This window comes from Lissotriton vulgaris, chromosome 10 (assembly GCF_964263255.1).
Source record: "Lissotriton vulgaris chromosome 10, aLisVul1.2, whole genome shotgun sequence".
NCBI classification, from domain to species: domain Eukaryota; kingdom Metazoa; phylum Chordata; class Amphibia; order Caudata; family Salamandridae; genus Lissotriton; species Lissotriton vulgaris.
In genome coordinates, this window is record NC_141698.1 from 793598379 (window position 1) to 793623009 (window position 24631).

General features: G+C 43.6%; 1 protein-coding gene across 1 annotated transcript in view; it reads right to left on the reverse strand.

Moving 5' to 3' along the window:
• DNAH11 (dynein axonemal heavy chain 11) overlaps positions 1–24631 on the reverse strand; it is a 3435931-nt gene that overhangs the window by 1150251 nt on the left and 2261049 nt on the right. The window contains exon 60 of the mRNA XM_086939827.1: positions 3995–4138. Within this exon, the coding sequence (XP_086795953.1) occupies positions 3995–4138 (144 nt within the window). The remainder of the gene's footprint in view (positions 1–3994; positions 4139–24631) is intronic.

Genomic DNA, 24631 nt, shown 5'->3' on the forward strand with positions numbered 1-24631 from the left:
CAGCAATTGGAACTAGAAATTCATAGATAGGAACAGTGGTTAAGTACTCTGGGAGCGACCATACACAAAGATCCACAGTCCTTAGAGGAATGGCGAGTGGCACGCGAAACACTCATGACTTTATGGAGTAGGGTAGAAAAAACAAATACATATCATATCGGCAATGCCTCCATATGAAAGGAGCTATGTCTGGGGCCCTACTAGCGAGATTGAATAAAAAAATATCCACATTCCTCCCAATATTGAAATTACAAGACAGGAATGGGAATTTGGTCTGTAGCCATGGGGCAACTATAGACATATTGGCCCAGCATCTAGAGAATGCATATCAAACTAAGTCCAACGCACCCACAGAAATATTACAGTCCTATCTAGAACACATAGAAATACCTCAGCTGGAACCTGCGGAGGCAGAAGCCCTGGCAGCCCCTATAACTACAGAATAATTATTATCAGCTATCAATCTCCTTAAAAACACAAATGCCCAGGCAGTGATGGCTTCCCGGTTTGAATTTATCAGAGATATGCGCTGCTTCTAGCCGATTAACTGTTAGAAGTATACAATGAGGCAAGGGAGAAATATACAATGCCTACGTCCATGCAAGAAGCGTTAGTCTCCATGATTTTAAACCAGATAAAAACCCAGTAAAGGCCGATTTCACTCCTATACTTAGATGATACATTACTTAGCGGGATTTTAGCAGCTAGGTTATTACCTCACATGACACGTTTGGTTCATCCGGACAAGGCAGGATTCATACCCAGGAGGAACACTACTCATAACCTGCGAAGGCTGGCACATGTTTGGCATGCCCCGATATTAATGACGAAGGACTGCCCTCTGGCAATGCTAGACATGGAGCAGGCATTCGACTTGGAGTGGAAATACATCTGGGCGGCCATCTGGAAAATGGGGATGCACTCGGGATTTCTCCAGTGGGTACCATTGTTATATATATTGTGGTGCCTATACTATTAAATGAGCTGAAAAAATTGGAAGTGTTCTCCGGGCTCCTTGGGAAATCAAAAATAATTCCAATTGGGAGACTGATGCATGAACCATCAGGGGCCCACCCAGAGGTGTGTCTGCCATGGAAAATAGAAGGTATAATGTATCTTAGTGGTCAATAGTTGCACTCACTCTCACTATTCCTGGAGCATAATATAGAGAGAATAATAGCAAGTTGGTTGTGCCTCCATGGGATTCTGGAAGTCCCTGCTTCTTTCCTTGATGGGAAAAGTGGCAATCATAAAAATGATAATACTACCCAATGCCTTTACACCCTACAGCATACTTTCTATAAAATCCCAGTCATATTTACATTGTTAGACAGTTTAATAGTGGAATTACTGTGAGCCTACAAATATAAGCGGGTGAACCTAGGAACTCTCCAATTTAAACTGGCGGATGAAGGACTGGAGATTCCCTGCATGAACCATTACTATATAGCGGCTCAATTATAACAGGCAGTTCAATGGCTGGAGGAGGATAGTAACTGGGGAAAAGAAACTACTGGAAGGCAGCTACATGGGGGCTACCATTCCTGAGTTACTCATGATGGGTGCTGCGATCCCAAAAGAATTCCCAAACATAATTTGCAAGAGTGTGGGAGGCCACAGTTAGGAGAATAATCCGGAAGGCACCCTATGCCCCAGACATGCCATTGTGGGTTATAAGACCCTTTAAAATAATCGCAGACTCCATGTCCGTCCAATGTTGAAAAGACGGAAGATGCCACATTATGGGGGATTTGTGTAGTTATGACAGGTTCCTGACGAGGGAGGATGCTACAACTACTTCTGAATTGGGAGCTGGACAATTCCTTCAATATGGGAAGATAGCGGCAGTGGCCCGGGTGGTGTAGACCTCCTTCTCAGAGGAGCCCCCAAGTACAGCATTTCTTACAACGCTATTGTCTATGGTGAGAGGCCAACACTTAATTTCCCATACATATATATATGTATAAAGCTCTTTGAGACAAAATGCCAACCACATTCCTTCCAGAGCAGACAAGGTGGGAGCAGAACACCTTCACCTCAATAGTTCTAATCAGAGCGCCTGTACACAAAAAGTTGTCATTGAGGGTTAGTGATTATTAAAGTGAGAGTGTGTGCAAGTGCGTTTATGGGTGAGCTTCAGTGAATACAAATGTATGAGTACATTTGTGTGTGAGGGCATCCAAGGCAAAAATTTTAAAACAATGAGGTGAACCCGTGGCAAGTATTATGCCTCACTACTTTCAGGGATCACCAGCAACCACTGATACCCTGTGATGTTGTGTCATTCAGTCTTTTAATTAGAAGTTATTGTCTACATTGTCAAAAGCTGCTGCAAGGTCAAGCAGAAGGCAGCAACATGGCTGGAGTCTACTATATTCTAGAGGTCTTCCCAGATTGATATTATTGTTGATGCAGTGCCTTTTCTATGTTGTAAACCTGTCTGTTGGGTTGTGAATAGGTTATCCTTTTCAAGGAAATCTGAGATGTAAATAAACATTGCTTTTTGAACAGTTTGCTACAAATGGACCTTTCATTACAGGTCTGTAATTTATTGGGTTCTCAAGGGTAGAATTGGCTTGATGTAGGATATTTTTAATTAAGGGTTTTCAGAATTTGTTGTGTGGGGTGCTTTGGTCAATAGGTGGGCATGATTAATGCATCATCAGAATGCCATTTGGGATACTAATTGTGACAAACAGTGGCACACCACTAGATTCCAGTTTATATTGAAAAATATGTTCTTGTACTGGTACAATGATTGATTTGAATGCTAGTGAATTCACGTGCAGTAGATTGTAGGCAATCTTCCTATTTATTTACTTTTTACTGTATTTATGAGAGAGAGATCTGGCCAAATGACACTAGAAATTAACAAGCAACCAAGAAATGTACAAACAGCAATGCAAATTATGGTGTAGCATCCAAATAGGATAAACCTCATGCATACACCTTGATGTCAACAACCTGATGAAAAATGCAATGGATGGAATGTGTGTCAGGTGAAACCTACTTCCTCTACCAAAATCTACCCAAAACATTCTAAAGTTGGGAGTCCGGAATAAGATGAGTGCAGAACAAAATGCAAGAAACAAATTAATAACATTTATGTTAGAGAGAAACTATCTGGATCTGTGTTAGCTCTGACATACTGGCACCCTAACAACTTGAGGAGGAATACGTGCTGGCTGCAATGGCCTCTCTATACTAGATCCTGTTGTGTCCCAACTTTGGCTGAGCCTGACCATTTGTCCTTCAAGCTCAGACAATGGTGAGAGCAGATAGGGGCATAGTGGAAGCTTTGTCAGTGCTTAGACCAAAGACATTCCTGTACCTCATACATGAACACTATGCATGTGGATGGGCGGACAGCACAACATGCAAGCATGTCCAGTGTCTTGAAATTAAGTTGCTTGCTTAACCTTAATTGAAGCCATCAGCTTCTGCAGTGGTAGCTGTGATTGGTTGAACTTCACCAGACACAGACCGTAATGGGCCACCTGCAAAGTGGAGGGCCGGTGAGTCTGCACCGCTCCAGGATGTCATAATGATTAATTAATTAATTCCAGGTTTAAGGTAGAGCTATTGTATTGTTTGGTTCACTATTTTATTTTTAAGTTTTGGATGGATCTGGAAAATATCTTGATTTCCACCTACTGTCACCGAAAACTTTCCATTTTCCCTGGAAGTAGCAAGATGAAAAGATAACCTGATATCATTCCTTATTTCTGCATTAAAGTCCAAAATACATAACATGATTGTTTCTAAAGTGTAATATTAGAGCTACTTTTACTTTTTGGTTTTTTAAAGTGAATTTATTTTGAACTCAGGATTTATTTCAATATGCTATGGATAATAAATAACATTTAAACTTAAAATGTTCTCAAATATACAGCTGAAAATTAATTTGACTGGTTTGGGATAATCCCTTTTGAGACATTCATACCTCCACATGGCTATATCTGAATGTAATGCTGTTCGAACTCAATTAATGTACCTTTGCCATTAAGACCCTGCAAGCTCTCCAACTTCTGTCTTTTGGTATTCGGCCTTTTGGTGCAAGAAGAAGCATCACAGCAGCAGTAACATTGATGACAGCAATTGGTGGATTGACAAAAGCTTTCAATTCAGTAAGGTTCGTCTGAAAACAAATAACAAAACTTGTTTGAATACAACCTGTAAAATGACAGACAATATATACCATTGAGGCACATTTCACTAAGGATAAAATTGAAATAAATCAATCAAAAGAAATATAATATTATATAATAGTCTGTGCAATATACTATATATGTATTTATACAGATAAATAATTGTTTTTTTAAATATTTAAACAATATTCTTGAAGCCAAATGGGATTTATACAGTTATCTATTGCAAAATTAAGCTTCACAGATAGGAAGAGAGATAAAAAAGTAAATATTTCTTTGATGTCTATGATCATGTGATTTATGATGTCATCACTAGAGGTGTGTTCACTTTCAAAGCATATAACAAAAGCAATTTTATTAGGATTACAGTGTGAACAAAGGTGAGTTGGCCCGAAACGCGTAGCTGTTCTCTGTAAAATAAAACTAGCATCTTGCTGTACCTGGCAGGTCCGTCTCCTTCATTGCTGGCGCGGTGCGCTGAGCAGAGCTGTAAGGAGCTGATATATATATATATATATATATATATATATATATTCACTGAAAAAACCATAGGTTATAGACCATATATAGTTAGGGATTAGCATTTAAAAAACCTTATTTTACTCGCACAAAACCGTTGAAATTCCATATATAGTTAGATGCACTAACTATATATCGCGGACCCGCAATCCACTGCTAATGATGTCACATATTACATCATTCATGACATGGTCAGTGACATCACTGATGACATCACTGATGACATCTCAAATGACATCACTGATGACATCTCAAATGACATCACTGATGACATCACTGATGACAACACCCAGTGACTGTATGTTTCTGTAAAGTTAAAATATGTCTTACATATTGAAGAATGAGTGGATGTATAAGTGTCTGGATGAAGGATTTAGTAGGTGCATGACTGACTGTATGAGAGAATGATTAAATGTGTCTCACTGAGTGCATGGGTTAGTGATTAAAGTGTCTTAATTTGGCAATCATTATTTATGTTCTTCTGTAAACTGCTGCATGTTTAAATCAGTAGCTATATCAGTAACTATATGGGTTATTGAATGGTTGCCCAAGTATTTGTATGGGAGACTGAGTATGTGTGTGGGTGGCTGGGAGGTGTATAACTCTGTGCATAGATGTGTGAGCAGTTGATTCCCTAGGTGTATGGGTTCAAAAGTGCATGTAGAAACAGCTGTATGGACAGTTGACTGTGTGCATGAGTATATTGGTGAGTGAATGGATATCTCAGTTCTACATGTCAAAGTAAGTACATATGTAAATCACACTCCATGTGAGAGTTGACATATATAAATAACTGAACATAAGAGCCAGTGAATGTGAGAGTGGCTGTATGAATCATTGTGAACTTGTATCAAGGATTGTATAAGAGAGTAAATATGTGTTAGTATATGTTTGAATAAGTAAGGTGTGTATAACTGTATAGTTGAGGAAATGGAGGTGTGATTGATTCTTTGCATGACTGACTAGGTGTGTGGGTAACTCCATGGATGTGTGACAGTCTGTGAGTGCCTGTTTACACTGAGTGTATCTAAGGTTATATTAGAGTCTGAAGATGTATTATCACATAAATGATATCATCAGTGATGTAATCAGTAATGTCAAATGAGATGTCAGTGATGTCATCAGTGATGTCATTTGAGATGTCATCAGTGATGTCATTTGAGATGTCATCAGTGATGTCATCAGTGATGTCACTGACCATGTCATGAATGATGTAATATGTGACATCATTAGCAGTGGATTGCGGGTCCGCGATATATAGTTAGTGCATCTAACTATATATGGAATTTCAATGGTTTTGTGCGAGTAAAATCAGGTTTTTTAAATGCTAATCCCTAACTATATATGGTCTATAACCTATGGTTTTTTCAGTGAATTTTCAAGGTTTTGTAAATGCAAATTCCTAACTATATATGGTCTATAACCTATGTTTTTTTTCTGTGAATTTCATTGTTTTTTTAAAAGCTAATATCTATAGCTGTAAAATATATTCTTTATTAAGTGACGTATCACGTAGCCCGTGAGACGCCTCATGATACATCACATAACCGTGACGTATCGTCTCTGCAGCGCAAACCAAACCCAAAACGTAAGCGCGCCAGAACACGCTTAAAGATATATATATTTTTTTAACCTTAATTAGACAAAATCCACACGTGCACATATCACAAACGTTCAAAAAACACAATATGTCGGACTCCCGTTACGCTGCCGGTTAGCTGCCCGGTTAACGTACCAGGAAGCACCTTTACCGCGAAAAATCGCAATTTTTTTTTTCACCCCCCAGGGAACTTTAATAGCCCCCTCATCAATCCTAGGGGTTCAGGAGGGGTTTGCCTTACCCCTTTCATTCATTTACACCTTTTTTTTTTCCACCTCTTGTCTCTCGATCCCACAGAGAGACAAGATGGCGGCCGCTCCAGACTGTTTACAATGATAACAGCCAATCAGCTTCTCCTCAGACTCCCGTTACACTGCCAGTTAGCTGTCCGGTTAGCTGCCCGGTTCGCGTACCAAGACGCGTCTCTACGGCGAAAAAATCGGATTTTTTTTTTTTTTTTGGGCCCAGCGTGGCTCTATAATATCCCCTCATCAATCCTAGGGGGTCAGAAGGGGTCTACCTTGCCCCTTTCCTTCATTTCCCCCTTTGTTTTGGCCTCCTCTTGTCTCTCGATCCTACCGAGAGACAAGATGGCGGCCGCTCCGGACTGTTTACAATGTTGACAGCCAATCAGCTACTCGTCAGACTCCCGTTACACTGCCGGTTAGCTTCCCGGTTAGCTGCCCGGTTAGCAGCCCGGTTCGCGTACCAAGACGCGTCTCTACGGCGAAAAAATCGGATTTTTTTTTTTTTTTTTTTTTGGGCCCAGCGTGGCTCTATAATATCCCCTCATCAATCCTAGGGGGTCAGAAGGGGTCTACCTTGCCCCCTTTCCTTCATTTCCCCCTTTGTTTTGGCCTCCTCTTGTCTCTCGATCCTACCGAGAGACAAGATGGCGGCCGCACCGGACTGTTTAGAATGTTGACAGACACCGGAGAGCCAATCAGCTTCGCTTTGCAAAGTTCCGAGAAGCGAAAAGTACGCGAACTGGAGCGCTGCCCGGAGCGCTGTTACAGATATATATCTTGTTTTAAACGTTAATTTCTCAAAATTCACTGAAGCACATATATTGAGACCTAGCAAAGGCACATCGGGCTAACAGTCCCTACAATTTTGCCAAGTTTCGTGGAAATCCATTCAGCCGTTCGGGCTAAAAGTGAGTCCAACCGCCCTATGGAAATTAACATGGGAAAACTTTTTAGCTTTGCCTTTCGTGCTGATTGCTAGCGCTTTTAAAAATTGTAATTGTGCAGTTTTAATTTGTATTCTGTGCTCTTTCACTCTCCTTTATTTTTGTCCACTGAGGCGGAAGCCGGGTGACATCTCGCTCTCTGCTTACCTCTGCCTGTGTGTTCTCTCACCCCTCTGCCGGGTGGCAATAGCGTCACGCCGGTCCTTTACGACTGTCCCTTACCCGTACGGCCGATGAGGTGCCGCAGGGTATTTTGGGACCTGTAGGCTGTAGTCATCGCTAGCGGCCATCTTAGGGGGAGCCAGGCACGCTGGTCGGCGGTCCAGTGGTGCGGTGTCTTGCCTGCTAATTTATAAATTTAGTGGCCCTCTGCTCCGCGCAGCGGACGAGTAGAGCGGACGCGCCTCTTTGCGACAAAGGAGCGCCTAAGGTAAGCCCGTCTGCACCCGTCAGCTTCCCGGAGGCGGGCGGGTGCATATTTTCTGCTCTTGTTATCTGAAAGTATGTGTTCTTATACTGCTACTGAGCTTATGGCTTTTAGGCGCTTTGCGGGTAACTGTCGCACAGTTTTCCAATGTAGACCTAGAAACAAGAGGCGCTGCCCTGGGTGTGGATGGTTTCCGGGCAACACCCATGTTTCTACTTTATGTGATCTGCCTGAAAATGGCTCTTGTTTACTCCTGAACACTAGATCCTTAAGTAAACATGCCTTAGATATTTATAATCTTCTATCTGAGGCTAACCCCATTTGTCTTTTTCTAACCGAGACTTAGTTGGGAGAGTGTTCCGGCCCTGATATAGCTGCCACTATTCCTTCTAACTATGTCATCTTTAGGAAGGATAGGAACAACGGACGAGGGGGTGGTATTGCGTTGGTGGTGGACAAGCGTTTCGCCTGCTCCATCATTCCAACAGACGATATTCAAGAGTGTGAGGCCCTGGGGTTTTCCCTATTCTTGTCTCCACATCAATTCTGTGTAGGGTTAATAATCTACAGACCCCCTGGTCCCATGGGCTCTTTTCACGAGGAGCTCCATGCTGCAGTCTCGGCACTTTGTTTGAAAACCGATCACTGCCTGCTTCTGGGGGACTTTAATATTCAAATGGATTTGAGGAATGATGTGGATGCTATTAAGATCTTTGACACTACATCCCCTCTGGATCTTACCCCCTACCTTTCTGGTCCCACGCATAATAAGGGTCACACACTCAACAAAGTTTTCTCCACTACTACAATTGACATCTCCGCCCCCACATACCTGTCCAATGGTCAGATCATTATTTAATACATTTTCAGATCCCTCTCTTTGGTAAATTATCATCTAGGATGCAGGGTTGTTCCCCGCGGACCTCTTGTGCTTTCCATCGAGTGTCAGCAGACATGATGGCTCAGGCATTATCTGCTCATCCATGCCAGCTGTCAGGTAGTTTGGAGGTGGATCTCGACCTTCTGCAAACTTGGTTCACGGAGAGACTGGATGAACTAACCCTGGCGACCTCTTCCCGCAAACTCACCAGTCGTGCCTCTGCCCCTTGGTTTATGGCCGCTCTGTCAGAGATGCGGCGGACGTGTAAGAAGCCCGAAAGGGCCTGGCGTCGCAATTACGATCTATCAGACAAAGCGGCTTACAGGGAATCCATTAAACTTTATCATGTCTGCATTTTTCTGGAAAAGAAAGCCTATTTTGCAAGAAGAATTGAGGCCGCTGCAAATATGAATAAAGAAATATTTACTATTGTTAAAGAATTCACTTCTCCATCCGCGAGCTTGTCCAAACACTCTCACTCTGATGTTTGGGTCACCCAACTTGCTGATTTCTTTGCTAGCAAAATTAAGGCCATTCAGGATTCCTTCCAGGTATCTGGCACGGTGATAGCCCCGTGCACTAGTGCCTCCTTGCCTTTGTCTTTGACTCATGAGGGTCCAACCATTTCTACTTTTCCTTCTCTGTCCTGCTCCACCTCCCTGGACCTTCTTTTAGTTCAAAGAAAAATTTATTAAAATAATGGAATAATGGCAACATAATATACAAAGAGAAAACAATAAGAATAGCATGAATATTAACTGAGAGCAGTATAAGAAATGTGATGAAGCTCAAATCTGGTTCTCTATTGGATCCTTGCCCAGCCAAATTCCTCGGAAGAATGGCCTCAGTAATTTAGCCCCTAGTCAATCCAGTGCTCAATCTGTCACTTAGCACGGGAGTGGTCCCTCCAACTTGGAAGCAGGCGCTTATTCTGCCGCTTCTAAAAAAGCCTAATCTGGACCCTCTGGTACATGCGAACTATAGGCCAATTTCTCTCCTCCCAGCGTTTGCCAAAGTGGTGGAGAAGCATGTCCACTCCTCTCTTTCCAACTTCCTTGTAAGCCACAACATCTTGCACGACACTCAGTCGGGCTTCCGCGCCAATATGAGCACGGAGACCGCGCTGTTGGAGGTCACTGAGGCTATTAGGAGGTTCTTGATCTAGGAGGTAAGGTGATGCTGGTGATGTTGGATCTGTCGGTGGCCTTTGACACCGTTCCCCAAGAGGGCCTCCTTTCAAGACTCTGGGAGATCGGGCTACGGGGAACGGTGCTCAGCTGGTTTAAGTCCTTCCTAGCGGGCCGCCGTCAAACGGTCCGGGCCCCTCTGTTCACTGCCGAGGTGCCGCCTTTGGAGGTAGGAGTTCCACAGGGCTCAATATTGAGCCCTACTCTCTTTAACATCTATATGGCCCCTCTGGCGGCACTGGCGGAGTCGTTTGGTGCCCAGATCGTTTCTTACATGGATAACACCCAGCTCCTCTTTACCTGTAAGAAGGGCTCCGACTTTGACTGTGAGAGTATCGGAGGTTGTCTTAGGGCCGTTTTTGATTAGTTCCAGCTCAACAGCCTCAAGTGCAACTCCGATAAATCTGAGGTTTGTATTTTTTTGCTGTCCTTCTGACCCTAGGTGGCAGTCTTGGTGGCCGGCAGCCATGTCCCCTCCGTTAGAGGCTTCGTCCAAGGCCAAGAATCTAGGGATGCAGATAGATAACTGCCTCACTTTGAAGCCTCAGATTCTCGGTCTTGTGGGGAAGTGCTTTGGCCTCCTCAAGATGCTTAGAAAGTTTCTTCCTTTGCTTTCCCTGGATCATAGGAAAACTACTGTGCAGGCCTTGATAGGCTCCAGTTTAGACTATGCCAACGTGCTTTATCTCGGTCTACCGGATTATCTTATTGCACGTTTGCAAGTTGTTCGAAACTGGGCTGCACGTGCCATTCTTGGCCTCCATCGGAGAGCTAGTGCTACCGACTCATTGAAAACCCTTCACTGGCTCCCAATCCGTAAACGGATTGTTTTCAAGGCGCTTACACTTACTTTTAAAGCCCTCCATGGTTTTGGTGCCAATTACATTAGGAAGCGGCTGGCTTTTTACCAACCTTCCAGATTGCTGCGGTCAGCTTCGCTGCACTTGGCGTCTGTCCCGGTCATTAAACGTGCACGCATTGGAGGTCGCTCTTTCCGATATTTGGCACCCCAACTGTGAATGCCTTGCCAGTTCTCTTGAGAAGAAATACTACTTTGCTAGATTTTAGGAAGGATCTAAAGTCCTGGCTGTTTGTTCAATAGGCTAACCACCTGTTTTGGTTTGTTCTTGTTGTCTGTGTTGGGTTTTGAAGCGCCGGGACACTCCTCGGAGTAGCTGAGCGCTATATAAAACCAATTTTAACATAACATAACATAACAGGCCAAGTTGTGGGACCAACAACCCATTGTGCTTGGAAAAAGGCAGTGTGCAGCATGGGTTTGCTTCCTGTAGGAAGTTGAGAGCAGGCCCTGGCTGCAACATAGGCCCTGAGGCTAACCCCCATGCCATGTACGAGCAAAGGCTGTACACAGCATGGGGTTGGCTGCCTGTGGGTGGCTGCCTGTGGGGATTTGGACAAAGGACCTAGTTGCAAGCCAAGCCCTGTGGCCAACTCCATGGCACATGTTGCAAAAGGTTGTGCCAGCATGAGGTTGGCTGCCTCTGGTGGAGTTGGAAGCTATTGGGTGGGACTGTTGCCAACTACCTGCTGTGCACAGCCAAAGGCCATGCACAATGTAGGGTTGGCTGCCTGTGGAGGGGGGGGGGGTGCAGCAGGGTCTGGCTGCAGGCCTGGCCCTGCAGACAATACCTCACCATGCACTGCTTTATGGCAGGGAGTTGGCTTTACGTATGGTAACGCAGTAGTGAAATTTAAGCTGCAAACAAAATGCATTTTTCACTAAAATGTGCAAAAGTTTATGTTTAAAAAACACACATAATAGGGGTGGGTGATGAACTCTGCTCTGAATGTCAAAGTCCACTGAGTTTTACCCACTATGCGTTCCGCCTAGAGTGCGTAGATCTGGGAAACTCTGACAACCACCAAATGGTGGAATGTTTCTCACATGTGGCTCACCATAATTAAGTTGGCGATCGCAAGCAAGACAATTGAGTGCTAGGACGAGTTTCAGCACAATTTATCATGGCCGAAGATCATGGCAGGTCGCTGCAGCTTGCATTGAGGAAGTTGATGCACGCCTTCAGAATGCTGCCACTCAATTAAAAAATCTATTTGAGTGACAGGAAGAGGCAGGACCCTCTGCTGCGCCATATGGTGACATTGATACTGATTTTACAGTGCAGGACAAGCTCCTAGTGCTAAAAATCAGCAGGAACAGTGCAACGTACCAAACTTCCACCACTTGCGGAACACCACAGAATCTTGCAGAGTTTTTGGGTAACCCCGCAGAATTATGTGGAGTGAAACTCCATGAGTTCCGCTCAACCCTAATAATAAATGCACATTTTGTGGTAGGTAATCATATTTAGATGTTATATGCCTATAAGTGAAGCAAAAGTGTGGATCTAACTTAGCCTAATGTTTGATGCCATATTAATGGAAGTTTCACATTACCATTGAAAGGCTTGTTTTCTACATTAAGTTGTTTTGTGTAAGATGTTTTCTCTTTTGCTGCAGATGTAATTTTCAAGAAATCTTCTATTAGTTAGTGAATAGACACATGTTTTGTATTAGACAACTAATAGGGCTATTCTCTCCAGAAGGAGAGGAGGCAACATGAAGTAAGAGTCATGGGAAGAACACTCTGGATCACAGAATGTGGATGATGTATCTTTTGAAGTACTAGCATCTGTAGACCACTTTGTAGATGTGAGAACATGGGGAGTTCACTTTTTCCCAGGAGCTTACTAAAATCCTATTGGAATAACAGTGTTTCCACTTAGAATATTATGGGACACATGCATCAAAAAACAGAATTGCGATTCCTAAAAAGAGTTTTTTAGGAAATCGCTATTTAGGAATCGCAATTCCTTATGCATGTAGGAATCACAAAAACAATTGCAATTCATGCAAATTCCTTAACAGCGATTCGCAAATTGCGACTCGCTATCAAGATATGCCTTTCCTGTCATTCCTATGAGCTTAGAGGCACATAGAAATGAATGGGAAGTCATTCGCAATTTGCGAGTACCAAACAGGTACTTGCAAATTGCGAAAGCTATTTGCAGGGTGCTAGGGGGCCAAAAGGCCACCCTGCTGCACCCCCAAAGTTGGCATTTGTGCACATGTGGCGCAAACATATGCCCTAAGGGCATATGTGTGCGCCACATACTACTATGAAAATGCAATTTTATGCATTTTTCTAAGAAAATGCAAATTACCATCAACTTGATGGTAATTTGCAGTTCCAAATTGCGAAAATGCAATTTGCAAATGCATGATGCATTGCATTTAGGTAATCACAATTTGTGAATCCTCTAACTGTATTCGCAATTAAGGAAATCGTAAAAAATTGCAATTTCCTTAATTGTGAATGCCTTTGGGATTGATGCATTGGAAATAGCACTTTACCGCTCGCAAACTTTGCAACCGTTAAAATGTGTCATGCGTGGCCCCTATGTGTTTATATTAGGGTGTTCCTAGAGTAGGGTAGGACTTTTTCCTTTTCTCCTAGAGAGAAGCTTCACTCACTCGCACTAGCTAGAGACTCATATTTTTGTTTCTCCATACCTCTCTACAGGGAGGTTGCTTTACCTATTTCTTTGATTTCTGCGGATTTATAGCTGAAAATACTTTCCAGCTTAATATGAAAAGGCTTTATGCTTATGCATCAATACTCTCATCAGTTCTCTTTATTAGGTACATGAATTGAAGCCTTATTCTACTGCATTCCAATTTAATTTAGATTAGGGTAACTTCCTTTATGAAACATGCTTGTCTTAATATTAAAACATTAACTGTAATTGTAACCAATATTGTATTCTTTCTTATTTTGAAATTAAGATCATAGATTTATATATGGATATATATTTTATAAATACGATATATTGCTAATGTACTCTTTAAGTATACTTTGATGAGTCATGGAAACCAAATAGAGTGCTACTAGTATTGGATTATAGCAACTTTTAATGCGGATACTTAAAGATTAACATTGAAAATCTAACCATTTAAATCCCAAAAACTTTTTCTTTGACTCCTTTTTACTTCTCCTTGTTGATGAACAAAGGTCCATACGACCAATGATGGCGTTTATTTAATGACTATGTCCAAAGATTGAGATATAGAAAACCCCACTCCGCCAAGTGGTAGCGAAAGGACGGCTTAGGTCACAAGAGAAAAGGAGCTGAAATAATTTTCCCAAGTTTAGTATTCCCCATGTCCCATCCAAAGCCAGAACTTGAAGACTGAAGGCGTTCATGGTTTTGAAGGTGCTTGCTGTGCTGGAGGTGTGAGTGTCAATAGGGTTATGCGTCATAATTATTTTAAGTTAGTTTCATCATTGTGTTGAAGTTATGTGTCTGGTATTTTAGAAGCGGCTAATAGATTAGTGTGTTTAAGAACTTGATGTTGAGCAGTTGAAGTTGTTATCAGATTCAGAGTTGTCCAAGATTCTGGGATATTTAAGAAATAATATGTGGAAGAATTAGTCTGCTAAGGTTTTGTGGTGCAGATTCGAGAGGTACTATCAACTGCACAATTGACTATGAAAATTTGTTGTTATTGTACTAATATTGAATGGTGTCAGTGGAACATATTGTGCAAAGAGTAACTATAGCAGGGTGATTTCCGCTGGTCGAGATTTTGTTAATGTCAGTGTGTGCATGTGTGTAAGAAATTCAGAGAGTGTCAAAACACTATTTCTGATTTATTGCCCATATGAATGAGCTATTTCGAATTCTTTAGCGGAGCAGGCAAACGTTATTTATTTATTGTGCTTGGTTAGACTTGTAGAATTCTGTGTACAACAAAAGTGTAAAGGAGGGAGCCCCGCTGCAAGGAGTGAAAAACCATGTCAGCGTGTGCCACATTAAGATAAGTCAGTTGGTGCTAAGTACCGCACTGGGATTGGTTGACGAGTCATCAAATACTAAACTGTAATAGGTTCATGAAAAGAGGAAAATATTGACATGTATATGGAATTATAAACTGAACAAAACATTTAAATTTGATTAATTTGATATTTGCTCTTTTATTGTTTAATTTTTCCAATCATTAAATGTTTTAAAGCTCTTAGAGATCTGATGAGGGTGATTTGCTGGTCCCTGATCAGTAAGGTGTAGAGACCCACCAGAAGGTACACCAGGTCAATACAAAAAAAGTTAACATTATGATGTAGTTGACACTGGGTTTATTGCGTTATGTCTGCCTTTCATTTGAGTCTTTAATTGTTCTTGACCACATGACTGCCCGGGATTTACCCTTCAATGTGGAAAACATTATATGAAATTAAGTGCTCTTCTAGACCTACACAGTACGAAACATTACATGCTTGGGAGTGAGCAGCTCATGCCAAAGAGAATTTTTTTTATCAGAATAGAGCAAAGAGAGCAGTGCAAAATTATGCAGATGCTCAATTGGTTGAAGGACAGGTAAGGAAGAGGAAATGCATAGTCGAGGGAGCTAGAATGGAGCTAGAATGTTCCTGTTGCAACTGCACCAATAAATATTGTACCAAATCCAACTGTTCCAGGTGCTATATGAGTATCCATGACAGGGTTTATTCCGACGTCACAAAACTTACAGAATATTGGATGGAGCCCACCACAAAATGTTAAAATCATGAAGAGAAGCGAGAAGGATTATCTTTTTGACATCTATTGCGCAGGGAGAGACGGGACCATTTAACAATGGGATTTTTTCCCCATGCTTTGAAAAAACTCCAGAAAACGAAAGAATAGGAGAAACAGGGAGATCCGCTTTAAACCCGAAAAGAACAAGGCTTACATAGGTACCAAACTTGAAGGTGGAATTGGAAGAAATTATTAGAGGATGTCTAGACATTTCACATTTGAATCAAAAACAGGAAAATTAATAATTATATTTGAGTTAAGAAATCACAAGAAGTGCAGCTGCCACACATTTAAACTGAACAAATTGGCAGAGAGATAGGATGTGGATCTCTCTATGAGTGTTCCTTTACAAAATTGTTTCAGTGCATAGTTAGGTGATGAAGCTATTGTGACAATGTGGTCCTCAGAAATGAGATTACACATGGAGGAGTTGGTGAGGTGCATCGCAAATTGAGCAATTTTGACATGTCTGAGGGCAAGTAGGCAAAGAAAAAGCGAATGAAAAAGAAAAAATCCAATACTACAAAAGCAAATGGAAAGCCACCACCAGTACTCCCAGATGAAGATGAAGATTTCACTTTCAAATGAGGGTGATACCAGATGGAGTTTCATGTACCGTGGAGTAATGATGATCTTGCGACATTCACAAACAGCTTTCCAAAACTAAGAGAGAATTCTATATACAAGTTGACAAATTTGTAAAAATGTCAAAAGTTTTTTGGCCAAACTTGAATACTTTCTTTATATTGGGGTACTGAGTGAACTATGGGCTGAATGTAAGATAGCTCTACAATGGACAGGTACTGAACCTCCAAGTAATGCACGTACTCTATCGTCTTCACCTGTGTTGATGACAAAGTATGATTAGGTGATTACCTTTTTGAAAGGAAAAGTTCCAGCAAGGGATATTGTTTGGTTAAACAATAGAACTACTAGGGAAGCTAAAGAATCGGTGCATGCTTTTTATGAATGATTGTTGCAGGTGTTTAAACAGCACAGCGGACAAGAAAATGGTAAAAAGGGAGATATGGGGATTTTTGTGTCAAAGTTCATTCTTGGGTTGTGACTAGAAATTAGCATTCACATACAACAGAAAGATTTTGTTGACAGACAAAGCCCTTTGATTAGATCCTGAAGTATGCAAAATACCGTCGCGATGAGCACGAGATGAAGCATTAAAGATTAAGAGAAAAGTGTTTCTTGGGTCGGACTGAGCTTGCTCCAAAAGGGTTTCCAAATAAGTGAGGAAATGCTGATGGAATGCAGAGTGTTAGTTTCCAGAATTGAGGACAGACAGCTCAAGGTGGATTGAATGTTTCTCAGGCTAGAGGTAAAGGTGTTCTAGTAGATCCAAATTCAGGGGTAGACATTGAAATGTTGAAGAAATTGACTCCTTATCACTATTGGAACAGGCTTAGACATTGGAAGACAGAATCCAAATTGTGTGAGTGGTGATGGGCATATGTAACGTATACATCATACACAACAGCAAAATGTTCAAGTTCCGGTTCCAATTCAATGGTTGCAGATGTTAATGCAGTGCCAAGTTCCTATGATGCCGGTTTGATGGCCCCATAGAATATAGGGAATCACTGATTCAAATTGAATCTATACCAAGAGCAAATATAAATCCATTCCAAAACTAGAGCCCATTTCAACAGTTTCCCATGTTGCAGAACTAGAACTTTAATTCTGACAAGTTCCAATGAAGGTGCCTGAGGAGCGAGGAAGATGGCATTCTTGGCGTATTAAAGGAGGTAGGTGAAAGTTAACCATTTGTAGAAGGAGTGGTAAATGGCCACCAAGTGTCATTAATTATTGGCATGCGTGCTAGACATTCTACTGTTGGAACAGCATAAGTTCCAAAACTACCCCACTTGGGAAAGAAGATCCAAGTTGTATGTGTTGTACATAAATAAATAACTAATCCTGTTTCAAAGAAAGTACTTGTAAAAATAGGGAGGAGGATCACAAATTTTTGGTATGTGATTCAAGTCCTGTAAATCTGTAAGGTGCAGTTTTGTGCAAGTTAAATTGCACTATTTTCTGCACACCGAACATTTTGGGATTGTTAAAAGTATTTGTGGAAAAGAGGCAGAAGGTCATGTGTTTATCAGGGTAATAAAGACATGTTTGGCAACAATTTTGGTTGGAAATTCTGGATAAGTACGTTTTGTGAACAGCTGTAGGGAATGTTTGGTGAGGGATGTGGCTCAAGTCACTGTACGACTCCTAATAAAACATGCGGAGGTGAAGAAGCATCTAAGGAATAAGCTGGCTTTGGAAGTTGATGATATTCGGAACTAAACTAAAATATATTCTGGTGATATTGAATTATTTCTTTAAGTGAGTGAGTGAGTTAGTGGGTGAGCGGGTGGTTCCTTTTGTTGTGAGCATAACGTCCATGGGTTTTATTGAATTTTTGAAGAATGTGGTTTATCACAAAATGTACCCATAGGAACTTGTTACATATAATGGTGCTCAGATGACTTCACAGTAACTGGAAGAATGTTTGACTTTAATGTGCTTTAAGCTTATAAATAGGCCTTAAATGGTTCTTGCATTAACAGACTAGTAGAGCTTTTTAAAAAGTAAAAAAAAGGCATTTGCAATTGATCATGATAAAAAAGTTTACATAGTGGAATTCTATGTGGTTGGAGTTGTAGGGGGTGGTACTAGGCCTGGGTGGAGATTGTGGAGTTCAGAAGTGACAAAAAAACTCCACCAAGCTAAGCGGAGTTCTGCCAGTGGCAGAGTGCGTTAACTCATGCCATTCGCAAAGATTTTTAGCACCGGGTGTTTGTCCCTTGCTGAAAAATCATCACAAATGACATCAGGTGCAGCACAAGAGGGTGCTACATCATTCTGCTGCTCGAGTAGTAGTTCTACTCGAGCAGCAGCTCCCTCAACGCAACAGAATATTACTCAGCATGAGCGATAGCGACCATCCACGACCGTCCGTCTTGAGAAATCTCACTGGGAAGCAGTCTAACATTGGATTTTCCTTGCTCACACTCACCATCCTTCCGTTGGCAAGTGAGGAAAATACGAGCAGAGTTTTTCAGAGGTCCACTGAGTGCAGATTGCAAAAAAGTCCACGAATGGAGCAGAGTTCACTGCCCAGGCCTAGTTAGCACAACATCAAATCAAATGAAGGCACCATTCAATCAATCAATCAGAGGGTTGGTAAAGTGCAGCTACTCACCTATTGGCATTGGAGGGGCACAGCTCCGGGAAGTTCATTCAGGTTTGTCAAGAGCCAGGTCTTGAGGTCCTTCATGAACTTGAAGAGTGTTGGTGTCTGGTGGAGTGGGAGCGTGCTCCATGCCTTAGCTGTGAGGAAGGAGAAGGACCATCATCCTGTTCTGATTTACTTGATGCGCAGCACCGTAGCTAGGGAGAGCTGGGCTGAGCAGAGTGATCTTTGAGTTGCGTGGAATGAAAAGTGGTGGTTTAAGTAGGCCGGTCCAGTGTTGTGGAGGGCTTTGTGGGCATGGGTGAGAAGCTTGAAGATGATTCTCTTTTCGATGGGGAGCCAATGTAGTGTCTGCAGGTATTCGATGATGTGGCAGTGGCAGGGTAGCATGCATTGCGTAAGTCCAGCCTACTGCTGATGAGGGTGTGGGTGACAGTTTTCCTGTGCTTAAGAGGAATCCATTTGAAGGTATTTCGTAGGAGATGGAGGTTCTGGAAACAGGCGGAGGTGACGGCATTGATTTGGCAGTTCACTTTGATTTCGTAGTCCAGGATGATTCCAAGGTTGTGTGCGTGGTTAGTGGGGGAGAAAGGGGGTTACCAAGGGTGGGGGGCCACCAGGTGTCCTTCCGTGGATCTTGGTGAAGGCCCATGATGAGTACTTCAGTTTTGCTGCTGTTGAGTTGTAGGTACAAAAGGGGGTGGTGATGGACGGAGCATCTGAATCAATCAAACACTCACACCCAGTCAAAAGATCTGGGTTTAATCCATCACCGTTCTTTAGCCCACTCTGCCACCCCATTTCAGACATGCTGAAGATGGCTGGAATGCCAGAAACCGGTCCTCGGAAGCTTGTTTCCGGTCCAGGAAAGACATGGCTTGGCAGTTCCGGCTGGACTGTTCCCATGAGGCACATGGTCAGACTGATTTGCATATAGCCATGTCTGAACTCAGGTGGCAGAGTGGGCTAAAGAACGGTGATGGATTAAACCCAGATCTTTTGACTGGGTGTGAGTGTTTGATTGATTCAGATGCTCCGTCCATCACCACCCCCTTTTGTACCACCTTTGGCCTCCATAAGTGTGGCAGGGTATGCTCAGACGTGAGTCCCTTGCTCATTTTGCCACTGGATTCAAGCAAGCCGGGCTGAAGACGGCTGGAATGCCAGAAACAGGTCCTCGGAAGCTTGTTTCCGGTCCAGGGAAGACATGGCTTGGCAGTTCAGGCTGGACTGTTCCCATGAGGCACAGGGTCAGACTGATTTGCATATAGCCATGTCTGAACTGGGGTGGCAGAGTGGGCTAAAGAACGGTGATGGATTAAACCCAGATCTTTTGACTGGGTGTGAGTGTTTTATTGATTCAGATGCTCCGTCCATCACCACCACCTTTTGTACCGCTGTTGAGTTGTAGGCAGCTGTTCTTCATCCACCTGGCGATGGCTCCATTCCTGCCTGGAAGTTGTGTTTGTACATGTGAGCTTTGTTGGATAGAGAGAGGAGGAGTTGGGTGTCGTCTGCATAGGATACCATGTTGAGTCCGTAGGATCTGATGATGGGTGCGAGCGGGGCCATGTAGACGTTGAAAAGGGTTAGGCTGATGGAAGAAACTTGGGGAACTCCGCAGGTGGTTGATGTGGGGTCTAGAGGAAGAGGGGAGTCAAACCAGCTGCGTTATGCCAGATAGGATTGAGTGGATCCAGTCGAGGGCCTTGTGCCGGATTACTGCGTTGTGTAGTCATTGTGCTAGGGGGCTGTGAGATACAGTGTTGAAGGCCGGGGAGAGGTCCAGGAGGATGAGGGACACAGTCTCTCCTCTGTTGAGGAGGGAGTGGATGTCGCCTATCACAGCAATGAGGGCAGTTTTGATGCTGTGGTTTTTCCTAAAACCGGATTGGGAGGAGTCGAGGGTGTTGTTTTCTTCTATGAATGAGACTAGCTGGCTGTTAACGACTTTTTCGATGACTTTCACCGGGTACGGGTGTAAGGAGATTGGTCTGAAGTTTTTGAGGTCGGTGGTGTCCGCTGAGGTTTTTTTTCAGAGAGAGTTGATCTCGTCATGTTTCCAGTCGTCGGGGAAGGAGGTGGTTTCGAAGGAGCATTGATGATTCGAAGCTTGGGCAATAATGTTCGTGGCTTTGTTGTAGATGTGGTGGGGGCAGTGATCCATGGGGGCTCTGGATTGGACTGACTTCATGGTCTTCAGGGTGTCATTGATGGAGAGGGTGGTCCAGCTGTTGAGTGTAGGTTGTGTGGTGTGGGGGATGGTGGATGTGGGATCCGTGTGTAGGTCTTCGTCAAAGTTGTCGTTGATGGTCCTGGTTTTGTGGTGGAAGAAGGTGCTGAGTCCTGGGAGGGTTAGGATGTCGGTTGTCTCACTGTTGGGTTATGCAAATTCTTTGATGATGCCGAAGAGTTCCTTGCTGTTGTATATGTGGGTGGATATTCTGTCCTGGAGTGCTTACTTCTGTTTGCTTTGAAGTTGTCAAGGTTTGCTGTGGTTTTGGAGTTCCTAAATAACTTTTCTAGGCATCTGCAGGTTCAACTTGATTCTCGGAGTTCGACGGAGAACCAGTTTGCTCTCTTGGTGTGTGGGTTGTTAGCTTTCTTGAGGGGGTGATGGTCTTTGCACAGTCGGTGAGCCAACGGTGCAGAGTTCGGACGGCGGCAGTAGGGTCGTCATCTGTGGTGGTGGGAATGGAACTGTTGAGAGAGGCTGTGAACTAGTCGTTGGGGATCTTGTTCCAATTTCTGCATCGGGGCCAGTTGTGGGCATTTGCGGGTGATGTTGGTTTTGAAGGTAAAGTGGACACAGCAATGGTCCGTCCATGGGAATTTGGAGATGTGGCTGTAGGTGATGGAGTTTCCTGCTGTGAAGATGGAGTTGAGGGTGTGTCCTGCAGCGTGCAGGGCTTCTGGTACGATCTGTTTGAGTCTGATGTTGAGTAGTATTTTCAGGAGGGAAGAAGAGTTGGGGTCCTAGAGGTTGTCAAGGTGAAAGTTGAGGTCACCCAGCAATGTGTAGTCGGTGGAAGTGATGGGTTGGGGGATGATGATGTCAGTGAGGGAGTAAGTAAAGGGTGCGTGGGGTCTGTGTGGTCTGTAGCTGAGGGTGCCTCGAAGGGGGGTGTTTGGGTTGGTCTGTTTATTGAAGTAAAGGTGTTCCATCAGGTCTGTGGGCCCGTCGGTATGGGTGCTCAGTCGGAGGTTGGATTTGTGAGCGATAGCGATGCCTTCTCCAGTGCAGTTGGGGCAGTCTTTCTCAGTGAGCTAGTAGCCTTTGGGGATGGCAATCATGATGTCAGGGCCTGAGTTGGCGTTCGTTGAGGTTTCTCTGAGGAAGGCGACGTTGGGGAAGGTGTTGTTGGGGAGGTCCCAGATTTCTGTGGCGTGTCTGTGGAGGGAGAAGATGTTGAGGAGGATGCATTGCAGGGTTTGGGTAGAGGTGGGTCGGCAAAGGAGAGGGCGGGGTTGCAGTGGCTGCAGGTGAAAGGTCCATCAGTGTGGCTTGGTGAGGAGAGGCTGCAGTTGTTATCCTTGCTGATGTTGAGTGCTTGGAGAGCCAAGGATTTGTAGAGCTGGTGAGTTGGAGGACAGTGGTCGGGTAGTGGATGGGCGCAGATGGGCTTGACTTAAGGAGGGGTCGGGGAGGGCCGAACAGTTGGGAGGCGGGAGCTGGAGCATTAGGGGAGGGGCAGCAGCGGCGGGGAAAGGCGAGAAAAAATGATTTGAATAAAGAGAAGAAAAGCCAGACTTTGAAACATGCAGAAGAAAAAAGGCTGATGAAAGCCATAAAGTCCCACAGGCAGTGGGCAAAAAGTGAAAGACAAAAGTGAGGTGCAGCTAAAGGAAGGCAGAAGCAAATGAAAGAACCAGGCACGGGGGCCTTGAACCCCGTCTAAGGCAGCGTTTGGGTCAGCCCACTCACAGCTGTGCCACGGGGTGGGAGAGCAGTTTCCTGACCAAGAGATCAGGAGTCTTGCTCATATTATCGCTCAACAGCCGCCATTAACTAAGGGTCGGGGGAAGGCAGGACAGCAGGGAGGAGGGCACAGGAGAGTGTGGGAGGGGAGAGGGACTGCGGGCAGCAACGGCAGGGAAAGGAGCGAAAAAAGGATTAGAATAAAGAGGATAAAAGGCAGAATTCGAACTAGGCAGAAGAAGGTTAAGGTTAAAGATAATTCGATGGAATACAAATGGCGGGAATAAGTGTTTCACTCTAGAAGAGGTTATGTAAGTCAAAGTGAATGTGGTGATGTAGAGCGATGGCAAGATTTAGAGCAAGAGTGTGATTGCTGTGCTTCAAGAAAAGTGGTGTGTCGAAAACTGGGCGGAAGTGCCCAGATGGTCAGTTCAAATTGCAAAATGTGGGTGACCCTCGACGACATAGTTCCAGTAAACCTGTGTGCTTAAAGGATTTTAAGATGAGCTAAAAACTTGTTCTATATTACAGTGAGTACAGTAAATAATTTGTATGTGCTGTTGTAAACACTGTATGTGAGTTTTATTTTGCTGTGTGGAAGGAAGTAGGATGCGTTGGATCTAGTTTTGTTATGCAATGTTCCAAGTCCACAGTGCATGAAGCCTTCCTATAAATAATAAGTTGATGTTTGGCCTTAAGGTTTGTTTCAGTCAGCTGTGCAGGGCTGCAGAGTTTTGAATGTATTATGGTTTGCTTCAAAGAGAAAACCTGCTTTTATCTGATTAGGGAGGCTTATCAGTTCTTTACGTAGTGTCTACTGAATGCAGCTCTACTGTATATTCTATAACATACTGGATGGAAGGATGTGGGCTCATTATATGCGTTGGTGGTATTTGTGGATGACAGAGGTGTGCATGTGATGTGACCAGCTAAGAAAGGAGGTAGCTGGTAAGAACTTGTGAGATATGCAGAAACTGGTTCTGTTTGTGCATAACTCAGACTGATTACTTATAATTGTATGCCCATGTCAGATATCCAGATTACTACAACTGTTGTACAGTGCACAATAAATGAAACTAAGAAGGGGGTCGGTGAAGGGTGTGTGGGGTACAATTGGTCTGTAGATGAGGGTGCCTCGAAGGTATTGTGAAGTGAAGGTGTTCCATCAGGTCTGTGGGCCCGTCAGTGTGCGTGCTCAGTCGCAGGTTGTATTTGTGAGCGATGGCAATGCCGCCTCCAGGGCAGTTGGGGCGGTGTTTCTGGGATCTTGTAACTTCGGGATGGTGATCGTGATATCAGGTCCCGAGGTGGCATTCGTCCAGGTTTCTGTGAAGAAAGGCGATGTCCAGAGAGGTGCTGTCGAGGAGGTCCCAGACTTCTGTGGCATGTCTGTGAAGGGAGCGGACATTGAGGAGGATGCATTGCCGGGTTTGGGGTGCAGTAGAGTTGCGGTAGGAGAGTGGAGGTGGGGCCTGGGGGTCTGCAAAGGAGGAGGAGTGATGGCAGGTGAAAGGTCTGTGGTTGTTGTTTGGTGAGGAGAGGCTGCAGTTGTTATCCTTGCTGGTGTTGAGTGCTTGGAGGGCCGATGAGTTGTAGAGCTCGGAGGTTGGAGGAACGCGGTCGGGTCGCGTATGGCTGCAGAAGGGCCTGCCTTTAGCACGCTAGTTAGTACAACCACGGAGTTTGGTCCTGGGACAGGGGGGCAGCTGGACCCAATTTACTAGTGAAAAAGAAAAATATTGCTGACCCACCTCCTTATTTAGTCTCACTATAAGTTTTAAGGGACAACAAACAAATAACCAAATCTCTTTGTTTGTATGGGTAATTTTATTTAACCCTTTTGTTCATTATTTTTGGTAAGATTTAACCAATTAGTAGGCGAGAAGAACACTCCATACATCTATATACAAATACAAAACATTAAGACATATTTTACAAGTACTAACAAGTAAACAATAAATCAAATAAT